The 21251-nt window shown below is 39.6% G+C and overlaps 1 protein-coding gene across 5 annotated transcripts in view; it reads right to left on the bottom strand.

Annotated features, from left to right (window-relative positions):
* PALLD (palladin, cytoskeletal associated protein) overlaps window positions 1-21251 on the bottom strand; it is a 442141-nt gene that overhangs the window by 263179 nt on the left and 157711 nt on the right. For all 5 annotated transcript variants that reach the window (XM_063664276.1, XM_063664277.1, XM_063664274.1 and 2 more), the window contains one exon: window positions 7554-7732. In XM_063664276.1, the coding sequence (XP_063520346.1) occupies window positions 7554-7732 (179 nt within the window). The remainder of the gene's footprint in view (window positions 1-7553; window positions 7733-21251) is intronic.

Raw genomic sequence — 21251 nt, 5'->3', positions numbered from 1 at the left:
TTAAAATGGTTTTAAAGAACGTTTAATGACATGGGTAGATGTCTGTGACAGAATAGGTTAAATTAAAAAAAAAACAGAGTTCAAAAGAGTAGATACAGCAAAATTTAAGTACTCACATGTAGGAAAAAAATTGGAAAGATAAAAATATTAAGAGTGACTGTCATAAGGCAGTGGGATTATGCTTTTTTATTTTTATTTTTTGAGACAGGGTCTCACTCTGTCACCCAGGCTGGAGTGCAGTGGTGCCATCCCAGCTACTTCTGCCTTGACCTGCTGGGCTCAAGTGACCCTCCCACCTCAGCCTTCCAAGTAGCTGGGACTACAGGTGTGCACCACCATGTCTGGCTATTTTTTTTATTTTTTGTAGAGATGGGAGTCTCACTATGTTGCTCCGGCTGGTCTTGAACTCCTGAACTAAGTGATTTTTCTGCCTCAGCCTCCCAAAGTGCTGGGATTATAGGCATGAGCCACCATGCCTGGCCTAGACATGATTTTTATATCTTCTTTTTATCCGTACATTTTATCTTTTTAAAAATAAAATATGGTATTTAAAAATAATAATGGCCTACACTGTGTGCTAGGCACCACCCCAGGGGATTAACCCACTCAACCCTTACAACAATCTAATTTTCTCCAGATGAAGAAACCAAAGCATAGAGCCATCATAAAATACCATGAAAGGTTATTTTAAAATAGATAACACGAAGAACGGCCAAAGCTAAACTGGTTTAGCTTTTCTCCAACAGTTTTCAAAACCCAGTGAATGGAATCTCTGCCTAGAGAGGCATGGCAGTGGTCCTGGCACCAAGGGCTTTACCCTACGTGATTACCAGGAACAATTCCACATATCACACTACAGCACGATTCACAATGTCACTTCAAAGGGGCACACATTTTATCTGATTATTCGTAGCACTGAGAACCTGTGTCAAACAAGACCTGCCAATCTGCGTCACGCTGGTTCCCTTCCCTACCTTTTTAATGCTGCCCTGCTGTCCTCTCCTCCTGACCCCAATCCTCTTTATCCACAAGGTCCAGTTTAATCCAGCTTCCCTCATCCCACATTTTAGGGCCACCATCTTGCCCTCTTTGGAGCTCATAAAGCTATTCATTTTACAGTCTGTGTAATTCATTTTACAATCACAGGAGGAGGCAGTGGTGGAAACTTGAGATGTCTGTATTTATTTTACATGTTTACATGGATCTTTCCTATTTATATAGGAAATTCTTGAGAAGCTCTCTCTGCCAGCTAGTTCTTGAGGGTACCCTCTCACCATCTAGTACAGATTCCATTTCCTTTCCCCATCTTACTCTCCACCCTCCTGCATGATCTATTTTTCTCTCTTGCACTATCTTCTTCAGCCTATAAACATATTCTAGTAACTCCTGCCTGAAAACACACACACTGTAAAAGCCATCTTTTTGACCCCATGCTCCATTCCAGATACCAGCTCCTATCTCTGTTGGCAGTTAAGCAAAACTTCTCCAACAAGTATGTTATTTGCTGCTTCTCTTTCCATATTTCACAAACTTTTCTCAACCAGCACCATTTGATCTTTAACCCTGTTCAGATTCCTCAAGCTCCTCTTGCTAAAATCGCTGACAACATCCACTGTTGCTGACCCCAGTGGTTTCCTCCTGGCCCACATCTGATTGGAGCTCTCAGCAGTAGCAGACACAGCTCGCAGCTCTGTCTTCTGGAAACTCTTTCTCTTGCCTTCCCTTACACCATTCTGCCTGGTTTCTCTCACACCCTGGGGGCTTTTCTTTCTTATCTTGTTTGCTGGCAACTCCTCTTTCAACAGGCAGGAGTATCCCAGGCTCAGACTCAGATCCCTTCCTCATTCCCATCCCCTCTTCCTCCCTAGCTGATCTGTCTGGAGGTGTGTCCAGTCCCACAGCTTTAGTTACCATCTATATCCTGATGCTCCCCAAATACAGCATTCTCACCTTGTGCTCTAGACATCTATGTTTATATCTGCAACTACCGACCTGACACATCCACGTGGCTACGTAGAGATTTCAAACACAGCATGTTCAGGCTGGACCCGGTGGCTCATGCCTGTAATTCCAGCAGTTTGGGAGGCTGAAGTGGGCGGGTCACTTGAGGTCAGGAGTTTGAGACCAGCCTGGCCACCATAGCAAAACCCGATCTTTACTAAAAATACAAAAATTAGCCAGGCATGGTGGCTCGTCACTGTAGTCCCAGCTACTCGGGACGCTGAGGCAAGAGAAACACTTGAACGCAGGAGGTGGAGGTTGCAGTGAGCCGAGATTGCGGCACTACACTCCAGCCTGAGCAATAGAGTGAGACTCCATCTCCAGATACACACACACAGACACACACACACACACACACAGCATGTTCAAAAGACAGCACTTAATTCCTTCTGTCCCCAATCCTATTCCTTTTCCGTCTTCCTCATTTCAGAGATTGGCACCATTGTCCTCACAAACAGTACAGCTGAATCCACAGAGTCATCCCTGATTCCTTTCCTCCCCTCACCTCCACATGGAACCACTGCAGGGCTTTGGACCTGCCTCTGAACCCAACTCAAATCTGACTCACTCCCTCATCTCCGCCGTATCCTCCTGAGGCAACTGCATCTCTCCTCTGTCCTGCTGCAATAGGCTTCTACCAACCAAAGTGTCAGTTAGAAAATATGAATCAGTTTAAACCCTCCATGATTTTCAATTTTACTTAGCCAAACTAACAGTGACTATAGGCCCTGTGTCCTGCGTAACCCGGCTGTGGCCCAAGCCTCTGAGCTAACTCTTCCATCTGACGTTCCAGTTACCCTGGACTTCTTCCTGCAACTTAGGCACATCTGGCTGTCCTCACCAGGGCCTCTGCATTTGTTCCCTTGGTCTGGAGCCCTCTTTCCCCAGCCTTCCCTATTGGCTCCTTCTCAGGCTCCTATTGGAGACCAAATGTCATCTCTTTGGAGCGGCCTTCCTGATCACCGCATCCCATCAGCCACCTTTATTTCTTTCACAGCACTTGCTGCTGCTGGAATGCCTTATGAGTTTACTGGGTTACTTTGCCCCCCTTCTGGAGTGTTCGTGCAGTGAGGGCAGAGGCCTGCTTGTTCGCTGCTGTGTGTCTCGAGGGTGAACCACGGCCTCCCTTACAGTAGTCACTCGCTGTATTCTTGAGAATGACCGAAAAGTGCTCAATCATATGCCCTGAAAAATGCTGTGCTCAGATCCGAAATCCTGTTGCCTGATGAAGGCGAGAAACTGTAGCTGCCCCAGTGATGATGAGTTTATTTGGATTTTATGCTGTAGGGTAGAGGGCAGATTCAGGAGTCACACTGCCTAGGTTTGAAACCTTGACTCCCAGGCGTGTGTGTGTGCTGTGTGTATATGCGTGATCTTGGTCATTACTTAGCCTTTTAAAACTTCAGTCTCTTCAACTATAAAATAGGGTGATTTTTAGTTTTCACATGTGAGTGAGAACATGCAGCGTTTAACTTGCTGTTAAAAAAGTTAATCTTGGCCGGGCGAGGTGGCTCACGCCTGTAATCCCAGCACTTTGGGAGGCCAAGGCAGGTGGATGATGAGGTCAGGAGATCAAGACCATCCTGGCTAACATGGCGAAACCCCATCTCTACCAAAAATACAAAAAATTAGATGGGCGTGGTGGCGGGCACCTGTAGTCCCAGCTACTCGGGAGGCTGAGGCAGGAGAATGGAGTGAACCCAGGAGGCAGAGCTTGCGGTGAGCCAAGATCGCGCCACTGCACTCCAGCCTGGGCGACAGAGCGAGACTCTGTCTCAAAAAAAAAAAAAAAAAGTTAATCTCATAGAAGCAAAAAAGCAGAACAAGAGCTAATAGGGGCTGGAAAGGGGAAGGAGAAGGGGGGGATGGGAAGAGACTGTTAAAGGATATAAAATTACAGCTAAAAGTGTAAGAGGAATACGTTCTAATGTTCCATACCACTATAGGATGACTATAGTTAACAATAATACCTTATATGTTCTTAAATAGCTAGAAGGAGGATATTGAGTGTTCTCAACACAAAGAAATGATAAATGTTTGAGATGATGGATGTGCTAATTACGCTGATCTGATCACTATATGTAATATGTATCAAAGCATAACCACATACCCCATGAATGTATACAATTATTATTTGTCAATTTTAAAAAATAAAAAAATTTTAAATGGTGTGATTTTTGTAAGGATGAAATGAGGTGATCTCTGTAAAAATGAAGAACAATGCTTGGCTCCTAGGTGACACTAAATGAATGCTAGCCACTGTTCTTAAGCTGTAATTTCTTTTGTATCATTCTAAAACCTGATGCATGGGACAGTGGAATTTAGAAAGTTTCTAATTTGTAGGTTGTTAAACTTTTAGAGATGGCTTTGCTGAGATTTTAATTTCAAAAAGAAACCTTTCTACCCTCTGATAGATAGGCTGCCAACGACAGCTGATGTAATAATAACATGCTTCAGGAAGCAATTCAATAGGAATATGGGTGAGTCTAATTTAGTGCTAGAATAAGTAAAATATAAAAATTTCTTACTTTGAGTCATAAGTTGAGGCTAAGAATTTATCTGAGGTTCTCTCCCACTTTACATAACTGTTCTTAGGGATAAAAACACTAAAATCTTTTGTTTTTCGAAAAATTATTCATACTTCACAAGGCCAAGGAGCCAGTTTTCTAAAGCACTTTATGTTAGGCTTAGCAGACTGAATCTTCACACCTCTTCATTCTTGCTGTGTCCAGCTTCCTTACCCTCCCTTCAATTTATCTAAAGTCACGTACAATCTATCTATAGTCAGAGGTACCCAACAGCGTCAGATGTCTCAGTAAGTTCAGCAGTGTCACATGGAAAGCTGTGCACTAGAAGAAATCCACTATCTCTGTTGAAGTCCCGAACATGAAAGATACACGGCATATAAAACTAGAGGGATACTTTTGTCATATTCAGTACCTCAGGCAGATGATTTGAAAGGACTGGCAAAAGAGGACTGTCAGTTCAGAGGCTTTTATACAGAAGAACCACATTTAAAGTTAAAGATCAGTATGGTGAGAGTTTGAGTCTATCCCAGTTGGATTCTGCAGCTGGTTTCAAGAGGCAGTGAAATATCTCATTTTATAGTACATATATGATTTTATATATATCATATATATCTTATATACCATGCATTTAACACTTTTATAAGTTCTTAAAATGCTTTCAATTTCTCTTATACCACTTATTATAATATTACTTTATCATTTTACATTCTGTTTTTTTTTTTTTTTCTTTTTTTTGAGACTGAGCCTCGCTCTGTCGCCCAGGATAGAGTGCAGTGGCATGATCTCAGACTCCTGGGTAGCTGGGACTATAGGTGCCTGCCACCAGGCCCGGCTAATTTTTGTATTTTTAGTGGAGATGGGGTTTTACCATGTTGGCCAGGCTGATCTTGAACTCCTCCTTGGCCTCCCAAAGTGCTGGGATTACAGATGTGAGCCATTGTGCTCGGCTTTTTTTTTTTTTTTAAATGTGTTTATCTGCTGTTAGATTGAGAACTCCTTGATATCAGGGATTGTCTCTTAACCACATTTATACCTGCACTGTGTGGCACTTAGCAGGGTCTTAATAAATGTTGGTTAAATTAAGTTGACAGGCTTTTACTTAAATCTAATGTGATTTCATTTAATATTTGTAATATGAAAGCAGCACAACCCAAAATTTATCATATTTCTAGCAATCTTGCAAGCAAATACAGAATTTCATTTAAAAGTCCTCTATCTGAACTTGGAGACACATCTGATCATCAATAGCAAACAGGATTTTTATGGAAGTTTAAATTTCCTTCACTGTATTCTAAGATGCCTTAAGAAGTGTGCTACATAACCCACCCCTGAATAATACTGCTAACTCATTAGTGAAATTTTAAGAATCTTTTTGTCATTCATTTTTCATTCATGCAGCATTTTAAAATACCTATCAGTATGATAGAGTGGTTAATATGGGCCCTGGAGCAAGACTGTCTTGGTTCAAATTCTTGTGTGACTTTGAACAAGTTTCTTCTACCTCTCTGGGCCTCAGTTATAAAAAAGGAACACTAATAATACCTTGTAGGCTATGGCAAAGTGTAAATGATTGTGTGTGTGTGTGTGTGCATTTTGTAAGTGTCATGTAAGTATTAGTTGTTACTACATATAGAATGTTTGTTTTTATTAATAGGACAAGGTCCCTTGAGGCACTCCAAGATGTTTGCTACCAAAGGTAATGTGGAGGATCCTTTCACTGAAAGTAAAGGTACATACTTTTAGTCATCAGTAATGGTTACTTTTCACTTTTAAATTTTTCTCTTTTTTTAAGAGATGGGGTCTTGCTCTGTCTTCCAGGCTGGAGGGCAGTGGTGTCATCATAGCTCAATGTAACCTCGACCTCATGGGCTCAAGCAATCCTCCCTCCTCACCTCCTCAGCCTCCTGAGTAGCTGGGAGTACAGGTACATGCCACCAGGCCAGGCTAACTTTAAAAAAGTGTTTTTGTTTTGTTTTGTTTTGTTTTTTGAGACAGGGTCTCAGTATGTTGCCCAGTCTGGTCTCAAACTCTTGGCCTTGAGCGATCCTCCTGCCTCGGGCTCCCAAAGTGCTGGGATTACAGGCATGAGCTACCTCACCCGGCCCTACTTTTAAAGCTAATTATTGTGGGTCACTTCTTGAAGGAGTTATAAATGGTGGCTCACATCTTGCCTTCTTCACCTCTACATACTGAAGATATTGGTGCTATTAAATAGTTAAAAAAAGTACAGACCTCAAGGATTTTAATATTCTTTCTACATTTTAACCATTATTTTGAAAGCAACCAATTAACAGAGCACTCATCAATTTATGGATTTAGGAATAGTATAAACACTACAGTGCTTAAAACACTTCCAACTATTCTAAATCAAAACCAATGTATTGATCAAAACACAATAAAAATGTAAAATATAATACTTTGATATCAAGTTTTTCAACTCCCTGGAGATTGAATCCTGTCAAAAATGAACAGAACAACAGAAATAGACCACTCTCTGCTTATCCCTCTTTAATACAACATTGATTCTTGAATATTCTCACCTAGTGATTACAAGTTTATAGTACATTTAGAAGGAATAATGGGGTCTTAACAAAAGAGGCAAAATTCTAGAATTTAGTAAAAATGAGAACATTAAAAAGTATTCAATCACTTAAAATTCTCATGAATGATTTCCTGAGTCATTTATCGTTTAACTTTGCTTGATATGGTATTTCAATTATATTTCTATGCTTCATTTGCTAGAGGAAGACAAAAATAATTTGGATACCTTACATTTTAAATAATTCAAGTTAATGGAGCGGAAACATTCTACATTAAAAGGAACATATGTTGACATCAGAGATAGTTGATGGGTGCCTAAATGTTGGAACAGTTCAATTTATAAAGGTTTTCAGGGAAATGAAGTTTGAATTAGAACACCATTGTGCCGTTTGCATTGGAAAGGCACATTTGCACGCCCAAGATACTAGAGTGATTAGACCATTGACACCCCTTTATCCCCCATTACCAGGCACCCCTCCTTACCTTCAATGAACACCTCAGCAGATGTTGTGTCTGAGCCGCTGGGATTCGTAGCCAGACAGGTGTAGCGACCTGTGTCGTCCTCAAAGGCCTCTGCTATGATCAGGGTATGAAGGTCCCCTCCCTCACAGTGGATTTGAATATCAGGAGTGTTGTGCAGTTCTTTCCCTTCACAGAACCATCTGCAGGCCAAATGGAGGTCAAAGGATAGGAGGGAAAGAAAGGAAATGGTGATGTTTAAAACAACAAAGCAGAAGTGAAGGCTGGTTGCTATGCAAAACGATGTTTGTTTGATTAAAAAAAAATCAATGTCAGTGTTACTAATGGAAACTCTACGATTTAGACTGTGAAATTAATGACTAGACAACTCCCATAGGTTTTCTTTGTAAAGCATCTTGTATATTTTATCAACCCAAGTGACGCTGTCAAACTCAGAAAGACCATTTCAGTTATAAAAGGAACAGAAACTCAGTGTCTTATAAAATGCTTTATAACAAATACCTCCTCCATTTATTACAATTTTATCTATTAGTCTTATCTAAAGAAAAATAGAAAAGTAATATAAACATTATGCTCAAAATATTTAATATATGAAAAGAAACTTATCATCATGTTAAAAAATCACAGGCAGCAATATTTTTGTTGACCTTAAGACTTCTGATCAGCTGAGCAGTAACAGATTTAATGCCTTCCACATTTCTGATATTTACAAAACTTTCTAGCAGATCGCCTTGGCCTCCAAGATGTGGAGAGATATAGCAGTTGTGCTGTAATTCATTCTTGCCGGTCAGCACTTTTCCTTTCCCAAACAATCAGGTCCTTCGTGTGGGAAATTTCAGGCTGCCAGACTGTTTGAACACAGGTTCTCTTACTCTCTCTCCTCTCTTCCCCCAGCACCTCAAATTCTCAGTAACATTTGGTGGCCTTTACATTTTACCGAGAAACAAACATACAAACAAAACAAAACAAAGCCCAAAGTTGCCTTAAAAAAAACCCCAAATGGGATTTATTTTTAAAGAAATGTGTCGAAATCTGCCACTTATAACTAAAAGGATTGAATTCTCCAGGAAAATATTGTCCATTTAGCTCTTAATGAGCACTTAGAGATTTTCTCTAAGTCTAGTTTCCTATAAAATTACTTGGAGTTCACATCCTTTTGTGAAATATGACACGGAAGGCATTTTTTTCTGTATTTAGAGTAGAATAATATAGGTTTTTGTCTAATTTAATTTGAAAATAAAGTTAATAAAGCAAATGAGTTTGCTAATACTCTGAGTATCAACACCAGAAACCATGCTCAACAGTAAATATGTGATTCCCACCAAAGAAGAGATAAGACCTGGGAAATTAAAGAACATACAATAATCAGCCAACTGAGCATTCTATGCAATGCAAACCATATTATTTTGGGGGCAACTGAGCAGGACAGTATTTCTTGATTCTGGGGCACTGTATGGTTTTCTTTGTTGTCATAAAGTCTTGAAGAACTTTTCAGCCCAGAGTCATCCTCCAGTCTCTTTTTTTTTTCTGTTATCTTTCCAAAGCCATAGTCCAGATCCTCACCCATCAGTATTAACTGTGGCTTTAGTGTTTTAATTGGTCTCTCCATCACCAGCAGACTATAAATTCTTTCTATATTCTGTCATCAGATTAATGCTCTTGAGGTTTTTCCCAACATACATCATTCTCTAAACTTCAGATCTGTCACTGTGGGTTTTCATATAACTTGGCCCTATCATTTTCTTATACTAATCCTCTGTTTCTGTCGAATATTTGCATGGACTTACTGCTCCTTACATAGCCCTCAAATATTACCTGCCTACTTTTCTGTGCCCACATTTTCTTCTCCTTGGAATTATCTCCTTACCCTCTTCATTAATCCCATCTAGGAACTACTCTTCCTTAAGACCAAGCTAAAGGCGTCTTCAACAGACTAAATAAACTGAATATACACTTACAGAGCTTCTTCTATGTGTGAGGAACGGCATTACCTACTACAGGTAATAGAAAAAATAATGCCTGCTAAACTCTGAAACTAGTTGAGTTTGTCTGTCTGTACTGTGAATTAGAGTGTTTCTATCTAAAAAAGATATAAACCACCTATTGGGGGAAAATGAAGCATAAGAAAATGCAACAGAGGTTCAATAGAGAGAAGGATTCATTTCTTTTGGTTAGATGTACTCCATAGGGAAACCTTTGCCAACTACCTAAGTGACTAGTATGTTGTCCTCTAACTCAGTGAACTTACAGCCTGCAAGCCTACTGCCTGTTTTTATATGGCCCTTGAGCGAAGAATGGTTTTTATACTCTTAAAGGTTTGAAAAAAATCAAAAGAAGAAGAGTATCTTGTGACATAAAGTTCACATTTCAGAGTCCTTAAATAAGGTGTTTTTTTTTGGTGGCGGGCGGGGAACAGAACCATGCTCATTCATTTACATATTTTCTATGTCTGCTTTTGCATTATAGTCACAGAGTCAAGTAGTAGTTGCAACATACTATATGGCCCTCAAAGCCCCAATTATTTAGTATCTGGATCTTTATAGAAAATGGTTCCCCACTCCTGCTTTTTGCTCCTCAAAGTGTGGTCCTGGGGCCAGCAGCATCAGCATCACCCGGGAGCTTGTTAGAAGTGCAGTATCTTTACCCTCACCCCAAATCTACTGAATCAGTTCAGATCCCCTAGGTGATCATGTGCACTTTAAGAAGTGTTGGTCTGATAAGTTCTGGACCAGAATGATCCATCTCACAGAGTCTTGGCTCTCCATCCAGGTTACTCACTTGTTTAACATAGCTACCATTTTTTGTTTGTTTGTTTTTGAGATGGAGTCTCGCTCTGTCACCCAGGCTGGAGTGCAGTGGCGCGATCTCAGCTCACTGCAAGCTCCGCCTCCCGGGTTCATCCCATTCTCCTGCCTCAACCTCCTGAGCAACCATTTTTTAAAAATGTATGTTGTATCTCTGGTCCCTTGCATGCCAAAGCAGCAGAGACACTGAAAATTAAAAGGCATGCTTAATACAGTCATATGCCAAACATTGTGCTAGAACCTAGAGAGTAAGTTAATATAAGACCAGGCCTCTACCCTGGAAAAACTTACATTCCAATAGGATAGAAAGGCCCATCAAGAGCTAATTTCAGTATAACATGGAAAGTCAAGTACCATGGTTGTGATAAAGACAAGGTACCAAATCCATCAATACATTTAAAGGTCCAATGTGGGCCTGTGATCTCAGAAACATGATTGTATCCTAGTATATTTCAAGTAAGCTAAGCCATTAATTACTTGCACCCTTCATCAAAGAATTTTCTACATCATTTTGTGAAATATTTTTTAACACAATCATTAAAAATACACTCTTCAACAAAAAACCCTTGACATTTCGTCTCCTCATACAGATGAGGAACCTGAACTGTAAGGCTAAATGACTTTCCTAAAGTCACAGTTGAGCCTCTTTGCTCTGCCATTGCTAGTTCCATTGAGCAAATGATTCCAATCATAGATCAAACACACACTGATCTAAATATTGGCCAGAAACTATGCTGCCCTTTTTGTTTTTAGGGAGAGCCTGCCATCCAAATATTTGCAGGTTTTTTTTTTTTTCCTCCTCCTCTTGGGTCACACCCTAACTTACCACATTTTAACAACATAGAACTGGCGACTTGACAGGCACTTACGTCAACAACTCACTTTCCCTGGCTGTCAGTTGCTTTCCCTGAAAGCAATATGCATGGCTCATGCTAATTATTTTACTTATACCTTACTGGGCAAATTTATTCTTTTCTCTGCATTATTTCGCCTATGTGTTACAATCTGAGATGCTGTTTCAATTTTATTCACTGAGGTGGAGAACAAAAAGCATGCATATTTAAAAAGCAAAAACAGGTCAGCCTAGTGGTTTACAAGCACCAATCATTTTGCCATATGCAGTTGCTGAAGAGTTTTATTACATAACGAACCATTTCAGATGACTAAATAGATGAGTTAGACTGAGGCAGAAAATGCATTCATTGTCTTAACTTTTCTGCCAGTATTAAGGTATATTTCAAGCACTTTATAGCACTTACTGATTATTTTATTTAGCCTTAAACTTATCATTATCACTCAGTTTATAATCAGTCTTAATTTATTTTTTTAAAGTACAAATTCCATGGAAGAAACAGGACAGAAAAGCATTCTGCAACATATTCATGGGTTGTTAGCAGGTACTCAATGAGAAAAAATTTCATGGTCAAATAAGTTTAGTAAATGGCTGGATTGAGACAATGTTAAACAATTTATTTGCTGCAGGCCTTCCCAGGGCCTTAAATAAGGAAATGTGAACTGCAAACATCAAAGAGTGAGATGTAATACATATGTAGCATTTTATAAATCTATCAGAGCACAGATTTCTTCACTATTTGCTGTTTCATCGGATGCATGTTCTAAAGTAATGTGGGGCTGATAATAAATATTTTAAAGCATCAACTATGTTCAATACTCTACGGATTAATTTTAAAAGTTAAAAATTGCATTTTTTTAAATAATCAAGAAGTAGTTGATTTCTAGTTGGGGAAATTGGCATACATGCATTTGATATCAAATAATGGCGTGAGGAAACAATACAGACGATATCAGAAAGGGACAAATGATCAATTATCAAATGAATGAGGTTAATTATTTTTGAGTACAGAGAGAAACATACAAAAAGAACATAATTTTGCATGCATTCAATTTTGCATCTAGGACATTGCTGACCCTGCAGGGACTGCCCCTCCCAGGGTTAGCCAGTTCCTAGAGGTGTTAAAGACCCTCCTGGGAGCGTGCCCTCCATAGGCAAACTAACCAGTCCAGAGTCCACACACTCAGCACTCCCTCTATTAGGCTCTCATACTCAGGGCCACAGCTTCCCTCCCCACATCAACCCAGGGCCAGATACCAGACAACCAGAAACAGCCCCTATGCTTGAGAACCCACTGAAATTACTCAAAACAGGCAGTTCTAACCCTGCGTACCTTGCCTCACTTATCCCTTTCCTGTGGGTTCCTAGGCAAAGGCTCCTGTCCACATTTCCCCCTTGCTCCTTGGCCTTCTGACTGACCCTGGCACGTCCCCTGCAGTCCCCTGTGGTGCAGCACACCCCCTCCTCTTGGGAACTATGAATACCAAACTATTTAGTATCTTTCCAATGACAGTTATCTCCTAATCTGTGGACCTCACCATATCCGAATAGCAGTCAAACCTACATTTTCAAACAGGACACAATGCCATTGAGCTTATCAAAGAAGAATATGCTTACAGATGAAGAAAGGACTGAACAAATAGTTTAATATCAGCCACAGTTTGTGCTTTAAAAGATATATGGAGAGAGGCTTATAGACTTTCACCAACTCAAACTGAAGTGCATTTAAAAAGCATAAAATTAAACTGAAAATAATCTAGTTACTGCATATATGAGAAAAGGAAATCTGCCTCATTCACTCTTTATGTAGCTGATTAAAGACACATCACCTTCTTGTCTAAACTAAGAGAATCTCAGAGTTTTGAAGTTTTGGCCCACACATTGGACGAGATGGGTGTGCTCCAGTCATGTTTGTTTAGTTGAGTTTCTCAAAGGTCATAATTCCACCAGCTTCCTGGCAAAGAACTCAAAACATTTACTATTCTCTAAAGAGGTAAATGGGAGGAGATCTGTTGGTTAAATTTTGACCTCTTGAAATTTTTCTCACATTAAATTCTTGTTGCTGGTGTCATTTAGGGAAAGAGATACTAGGGTGACAAGCTAAACTGTGAAACATACAAAATAGGATGAATTATAGGTTTGGTAAATGCATGGCACAGGCAAGGACACTATCCCCATTCTTCCTGTGGCAGACGTCACTCACTCATCAGAATGTTCTTTGCTAGTGAGATGGAATGTCTGAGAATCCTCAGCACAGCTGTTTAAGGCTACAAAGCAACTAAAGTTGAGGGCTGAAATGAAACACATTTGCCATCCTCAATTTGATCTCTTTCTAGGGGATACATTCTCACTTTCCTCCAGATCCTGAAAGCCCTGTTTAATTGCTATGGGCTAAGAGTGGAGAGGGGTTTGATTGAGAGAGGAGTGTGGGTGGAATGTGGCTAAGAGAGAATCCACTCAAGTAAAATTTGACTTGAGAACCCCCTCGGACATTTATTCATTCCATTTTGAATACCTGGAAGCCTTTTATCTAGTGAATAGTATCTGGGTAGCATATCAAAAAATTAAAATCTTATTATCTACATTCCCATTCTGAACTTCTGATAAATTTCAACTTCAATCACATTTTTTATTTTCTGCCATAAAATCATTAAAAATATGTAATTATGATCTCATAATTAGGATGGAAAGATCATACAATATTTGGGAACAATGACAATTCTTAAGGACTTATAGAAATTCAAATTAAGGGAAAGAGAATATTTATTGAATGCATATTATATGCAAATATGACCCTATTTTATTTTCACAAGTACCTTGTGAAGTAGTTGTCATTATATTTTTAGATACAGGCAACTCTCCTTTATCTATAGCAATTAAAAATAAGAACACAAACAATAAAAACCACGTAGTCTCCAAAATTTCATTTTCCTTAATGCTTTTGGCTTTCATCTTTCATCAAAACATGTATCTATGGATAGATACATGTTTTAACAAAGCCTACTGATTCTTCCTCTTTAATTTCTAGTACAGCTGTTAAATAGCGATGTAATTGCCACATAAACAAGGAGCTGAGGGAAGCTGGAGAACCAAACCTTGCAAAATTAGTGGGCATGGTACATGCCCCTTCAAAAGAATTAAGTTGCTAATATAAGAATAAACCAGTTGGGACTGGCTGTCAGATTTCAAGACCACAAACAGCGTATGAAAATAACCTTGTACTAATTGGAAATAAAATGTAAAAGGATTAGAAGATGTAGTCATACTCATTCATTCATTCATTCATTCATTCATCAATCAATTATTCATTCATTCATCAAGGGGCTTTTTTCACTTCAACTGCAATGCAGGAATCGACTGGAAGCATAGATGTCAGCTAAGCCAGGTTTCTTAGTGCATGAGACTAGTAGCAGGGGCTAACAGAGAAGAAAATCCAATTGTAGACATAAGGAAATACACTGACTATATTTTACTTAATGAGCTTAGATTTTTCCATCACACAGAAACCTGTACTGTGCCAGGCATGGTGGCTCACGCCTGTAATCCCAGCACTTTGGGAGGCCGAGGCGGGCAGATCATGAGGTCAGGAGTTCAAGCAAGACCAGCCTGGCCAGCATGGTGAAACCCTGTCTCTACCAAAAATACAAAAATTAGCCGGGCATGGTGGTGCATGCCTGTAGTCCCAGCTACTCAGGAGGCTGAGGCAGGAGAATGGCGTGAACCTGGGAGGTGGAGGTTGCAGTGAGTCAAGATTATGCCAATGCACTCCAGCCTGGGTGACAGAGCGAGACTCTGTCTCAAAAAAAAAGGAAAAAAAAAAAAAGAAGAAGAAAGAAACTTGTACTGCTTCAAAAATCTTTCAAAGTTGGGTATAGCTTCATACTTATAGATTAAGTTTCTTTGGATATAATACTCAGGTTGAAATCAATTTGTTGGAGAGGAGATAACATTCACCAGTCTTGAATTTTCCTTGTTCATAAAGGATTATAGCACATAAAAGGAAAAAGGATTGTAACATTATAGTTCTGTAAGATGGCATATTTCTTTATACTGTTCTGTGCTGGGATTTTGAAATTGTTTTTTATAAATATGTATACATACACACACACATATGTGTGTGTGTGTGTGTGTGTGTATTGTTGTTGTTGCATAATGATTCCTCCCTCCCCATAAGGATTTTCCAAACATTCCAGCTTAAAAATGAGATGGTGCCAAAAATTCAAGGATCACATTATCGCACTAGCAGGATGTGGCTGGATTGAAATTCAAGAAGGTGTTTTACATGAAAATGTTCAATATGTAATTGTTCACTTTCTACATTTCAAGGTGAGGTTAAATGTGACTGCTGACTTGGTCTGAGTCCAGTTGTTAAAGGAGAGTGGCTGCATCTGTCCACAGTCCTAGGGCCTTTTTGGTTAGGGATCAAAGGGTCAGGAGGATAATTAAAATCAAGGGGCTGCAGCTGCTTCAGACCAAATGGCTGTCCTTGAAAACCACCAGTCATTTCCATTCTTGGTTGGTATAAGAACATTTAAAAATTCGCCTCCCTGACGTGGTCTAGTAATATCTTTCTCTTATGACCCTGGCAACTGGCAGTGGGGCTCGGAACTGTATACTGGAGCTGCAGTACACATCTGGGAATGCTCAGAACACTCCGATTCTCCAAGATAGGGTCATGAGTGTTGATTTTTATGATAATAAATTCATGATTAATGAAAGGAACCAACAAATCACTGCAAAGTCTAAGATACACTTTCTAGTATAGAATACAAATAGCTTATGTTAAAAAATCACATATGGCATTGCTTGGCTTACAAGTTGACTAGCAGTATCTATTTTAATACTAACACTTAGCAGGAAATATAGATTTTATGAGTGACAGTTTCTTTTGGCTATCTTTATTTTATTGAACCACAACTACTTATCATAAAAATTCTCTGTGCACTGTATTTTAAACATGTGGCTTTTAAAATGAAACAAATCTGACTTATAACACTTATAAAGTTTCATCAGTGAATCTTGGCTAATGTTCTCCAACTTTGCTAAGCAAAATGGTAAATGTTAAAAGCCAGTTAATGGAAACAATCAGGTGCTTATTAAATAAAAGCCTTTAAAAACTGTTGAGTTTTTATTTTCTCCTTTAAATCAATTCCTTTATGCTCAAGGGGAAACAAGGTTATGTTGAAAGATGTCTCTCCATTTTTTTCCTCACAACTTCACTGATTTGTACTTCCTGACAAAATTTATCTTCAAAGGGATGTCACGGATGATTTCAGGATGGCAAATTTAGCCCCCAGCTGCCTCCTTCTCCCAAAGCACATGCAACCACATGGCTTCATGAAGTCCATACTTGAAGAAAACTGAAGCAACCAGTTTCTGTAATGGTATAATAATGAAAATAAAGGGTAGGAAAAAACCCCAGAGAGATAAGTGCTTCAGCAATGGTTATATTTTCCAGGTATTCCTTTTCCTCAAAGGAATGGCAGTGGTCTGCCACAAACTGGAGAACCACCAAAACAAAATTTGCAAGTGATGCCCAAGATAAGTTTTGTTGCTGCCTAAGCTCCAAGTCAGGCCATCTGTAAGTATTGCATTTCATACATCCACAATGAAACACTAATTAATTTTTATGGAGTATTTTTTGTCTGGTCACCAAAGATTTCTTAATTTTTTACATGTGTTCACATTAACCACATGACACACTATGTTTATTCTGTCATGTGGATTTATAGGCAGACCGAAGTGAAATTAATCGTTGTCTAAATTTACTATGGCTATAATTTCATGACTGCTTAGCTCGAAGGCCAATAGCTAAATTTGTGTGGACGACAGATGTACTTTAACCTTATGGCCCCAAAGAGACCAATAAATAGATTGGCTTTTTGAAATTCAAAGCCCAGGAAATAATAAAATAGAATTTGAACCAAAACCAGATTCATGTCTAGCAATTCTTTCCTCAAATAACCACTTTATCTCCTAAGGAAAAAGGATAAAATAGAAGGATGGACCAGCCCAGATAAAACTAAACTATGAAAATGATTTTATCTTGCCTTTTTTTTTTCTTTTTGACCATGAGAGGTAGCTTAGTGTCTGACACTAGGAATATACAGATATTTATTTACCATCTTTTAAAAACAAATCCAGGCTGGGCATGGTGGCTCCTGCCTATAATCCGAGCACTTCAGGAGGTCAACGTGGAAGGATCACTTCAGCCCAAGAGTTAGAGACCAGTCTGGGCAAGATGACAAGACCCTGTCTCTACAAAAAAAATTTTGAAAACTAACTGGGCATGGTGGCACGTGCCTGTAGTCCCAGGTACTCGGGAGGCTGAGGTGGGAGGATCACTTGAGCCCAGGAATTCGAGGCAGCAGTGAGCTATGATTGTGCCACTGCACTCCAGCCTGAGTGACAAAGCAAGATCTCATCACAAAAAAACAAAACCAAAAAAAACAAATAAAAACCCACCACCACCAACAAAAAGCCAAAACCTATAAAAATAGATAAGTGAAATCTACTAAATATCTGTGCTGCCAGAAGCTATTAAAATCTTAGATTGCTTCTAATATTTGCCTCACTGGTGATGCAGCGGAAAGGACCTAGGACTTGGAGTCAGCAGTTCTGATGAAGCAGCCTCATTGTCTGGGGTAAATCCACGGGGTTCGTCGTTGTTTTGCACCAAAAAGATTAAGGACATGGACACACACACAGAGTGGGTTTAGAAGCAAAGGTTTAATAGGCAAAAGAAAGATAAAGGAGAACAGCTCTCTCTCTCTTGAGACAGAGGGGCTCCCGAATGGGAGTGCACTGGATTTTATAGGCAGGTTTGAGGTGGCGGTGTCTGATTTACGTAGGGCCCACAGATTGGTTGGACCAAGTGTGACGTTTTGGGAAGGCTGGCCACCCCACCCTAATCTTATTATGCAAATGGGCTGTCCACTTGGCTAGCCCATGTTGTCTGCTCCTTACTGTACATGTGGCTGGCAAAGAAAAGGGAAGATGGAGCTGCCATTTTGAACATGCCTAGTCCCAGGTGCCTGTTCCTATTGGCACAACTGCTGGCATTCACCCATGCAAGCTTCCCGCTTGCTTGTCTGTGTCTGCAGCTCGATTTTACAGGCTGCTCATTAGTATAATTTTGGGGCTGCTTTTCAATAAAAGGAAAACCTTACCGAGGACTCCTATACCCTCACTATCTGCCTAAATAATTTCTTCTTAACTCCTATATCACTGAGTTCCAGTTTTGCCCGGTCCATAGATCAACTAAGTTGACTGTGGTCCAGTCATTCTCTCATTTGGGGCTATAGTTTCCTTATTTGTGAAATGCAAGGAATGGGCTAAGACTAGAGTTTCCTCAAATGTGTACCAAGAAACTAGTTCTGTAGCAAGTTGACAGATAACATTGAAAAGGTTTCTGTGGCCAAATAGGTTTACCAAGCACTGGGTTAAACAAAGTTAAACATCTGTCAGAAAGTTAAACAGAACTTTTTAGAGCTCTGTGCCAATATACACTGAATTTCTGAGAGAGAAATATGGCAGGCATCATTCTCAATCTTACTAGATCATGGAACATGTGTTCTGTGAATCATGTTGAAGGATCAGTGTTCTGGGAACACATTTTGAAAACACTGGGTTGGATTATCACTAAAACCTCATCTGGCTCTATGGTGGTGACATTTAATACCTAGCATACATTTTACAACTAGCTTTTCCAGAGCTTATGGCAGACATCAGTAATACAGCAAGCCCTATATCCCATTGATCCCCAACTCGGTTTCAGAGTCCTTCTCCAGTGATGCTAGGGGCAGCCACTACCAACCAATTAGTGTTGGCCCCTGAGTTGAAACATATTTGCTATGCCTGTTTTAACAGTCTATGTTTACGTATAATTTTCTTACACAGGAATTAATGTGAAATGTTGATTTCTAATCTCTCACGTATCCTTGACTGTTAATTCCAAGAATTTTCTATTTTTTTAAATAAGCTGCCATTTGGCCACGGCACATGAAAATACTGGATTTTCCCCCACAATCTGGATATATGCAGGGTAAACATATATTGCCCAAGCCAGGACATTTTTGAGAATGAAAGAAATAGGTAACCATTGATAATTATAGGAATAAATAATAACTGTTTTGGGTAAACTAGGATGGGCAGTTGTCCTACTTATAGCTCATTGCAAGAGCAACTAAAAAATGTCATGTTGGCACTAGTGAATATTATGGCTTTTTGCAAATGTGACTCATTCCCATGCGTAGACAGAAGTACATTTCACAATATGTGAAGGAAAAAAGTTTCCCACCCCGTCTGCCACTCATTCACAAATTCTCAAGTTACACTTGTTAGCTAAAAAAATAGATTCATCCTCACCAATTATCTATGCAAGTACAAAAATAAGTCAGCATGACCTGACAAGCCACACTTCAAAGTCACCTATATTGTGAAAATTTGTATTGAATGCTTTCAAGGCTTCAAAGCGTTGGGGGTGGGGGGTAGGGGAGGAGAATGGATTATAGAGAGCTTGAGAATGAGAAATTGCATACATAAATCAGCTAGAGGTGCACATTCAGCTATTCTGTTGCTACAATTATGGCAGGTAATTATTAGCTATTGTTGTAACATGGATTACATTCCAAATGGGATAAAATGGGAGATGCTTTATCAGACAATGCTGTCAGTCTTCTGTGCATTTGGAATCTGTCCACTGAAATACAATGATCACCTCAGAATTATGAAACTCCAAAGGACTAAAGCCAAACTAGGCAAAGGGGCCGCAGCTCCTGTTGGTGTCTTCGACTCTATGGAATTGCAGAAACCCACGTAAAACAGTTCATGTATGGACTCCTAGAAAGCCCAGCAGTTAGTTCTTTGCATTTAACAAACAATTACATCCAATACAACTTTTTTCCTTAACAATGGAAGAACTTTCCCGAAAGTCAAAGGACAGGAGATGTCCCTCAAAATTTCCCCGAGTTCATTAGGGAAACCCCCAGTTTCTTGCCTTAATCTATGTAATCACGACTAAGAATATGGGAGGAGAAAACTGAACGGAAGAAGAGATTGAGAATGAGAGGAAAATGCCTTACTTTTGGAAAAAGCTAAAACTTTAGCATTCAAAAGGCTTCGCTTCTTTATTTTTCATCTGTTCTCCAAATGATGCTTCAGTTGGTTGAGGCTCCCTCCACAGAGCCAAGTTCAATTGCTTAGGACAAGGAGGACAACCAGATTTGGTGGTGATTCTGTCAGAGGCTGAGGAAGAGCCTCCCTTTGCTGAGTTCTGGCTCTAGTCTAATCTAATGGTGTTCAAATGTGGCTAGTGTGGTCTCTGCGGAACCACAAAACAGGCATCTCAAACAGGGCATGAGTGCACACGAAGTTAAACTGTAAACTGCCCCGTCAGTCAATAATTGTATGTACAGAAATGGGTTCACTTTCTTTTTCAAAGGTTTTCCCAGCTAACTCCTTTCAAAGCCACCCTCCTTCCCGAATGCTTTTCCCTTGTTCTTATTCTGTGTTCCTTCTAGAAGTTCATGTTTAGAGGTCAGCTTTCCAAGGAGAGCTATGATAAATGAAGTATCCACTGAGGAGAGAACTCTTTTAATTTGATAATGAAACATTAGAGGTAGAAGGAATTATATTCTTAGCAGGTAGCACTTATGGGCCTTGCACCAACTATTCTGGCTAAAATTGTGAATGTCTTCATTTTTTAAAAAAGTGAATTTACACTATTACACACATATACACACACACACAAGCAGCCATATACATATATGCCTGGATTTAACATCAGACACACTCCTTGAATCAAGTTCCTGAAAGATTTGCAAACATTCTGCAAATGCTGCCTCCTTTTCTTGTTCTAGTTACACAGGTAATTCTATAAGTAACACCTGTCCTCCTCCCAACCATTTTGATCAAATACATACTTTTGACTGTGTAGACAAGTGAGCTGTTGTCCAAGAAGGCTGCCTCCACTGCTTCCCCTGAGAGCCTGGGTGTGCGGAGCTGCAGCAGAGCGGGGAGGGGCCTCAGGTGTGTGAGCAAGAA

Source organism: Pongo pygmaeus, chromosome 3 (assembly GCF_028885625.2).
Source record: "Pongo pygmaeus isolate AG05252 chromosome 3, NHGRI_mPonPyg2-v2.0_pri, whole genome shotgun sequence".
Classification (NCBI taxonomy): domain Eukaryota; kingdom Metazoa; phylum Chordata; class Mammalia; order Primates; family Hominidae; genus Pongo; species Pongo pygmaeus.
Note: the sequence above shows the minus strand (reverse complement) of the source record. Positions and strands in the feature narration are given on the sequence as shown.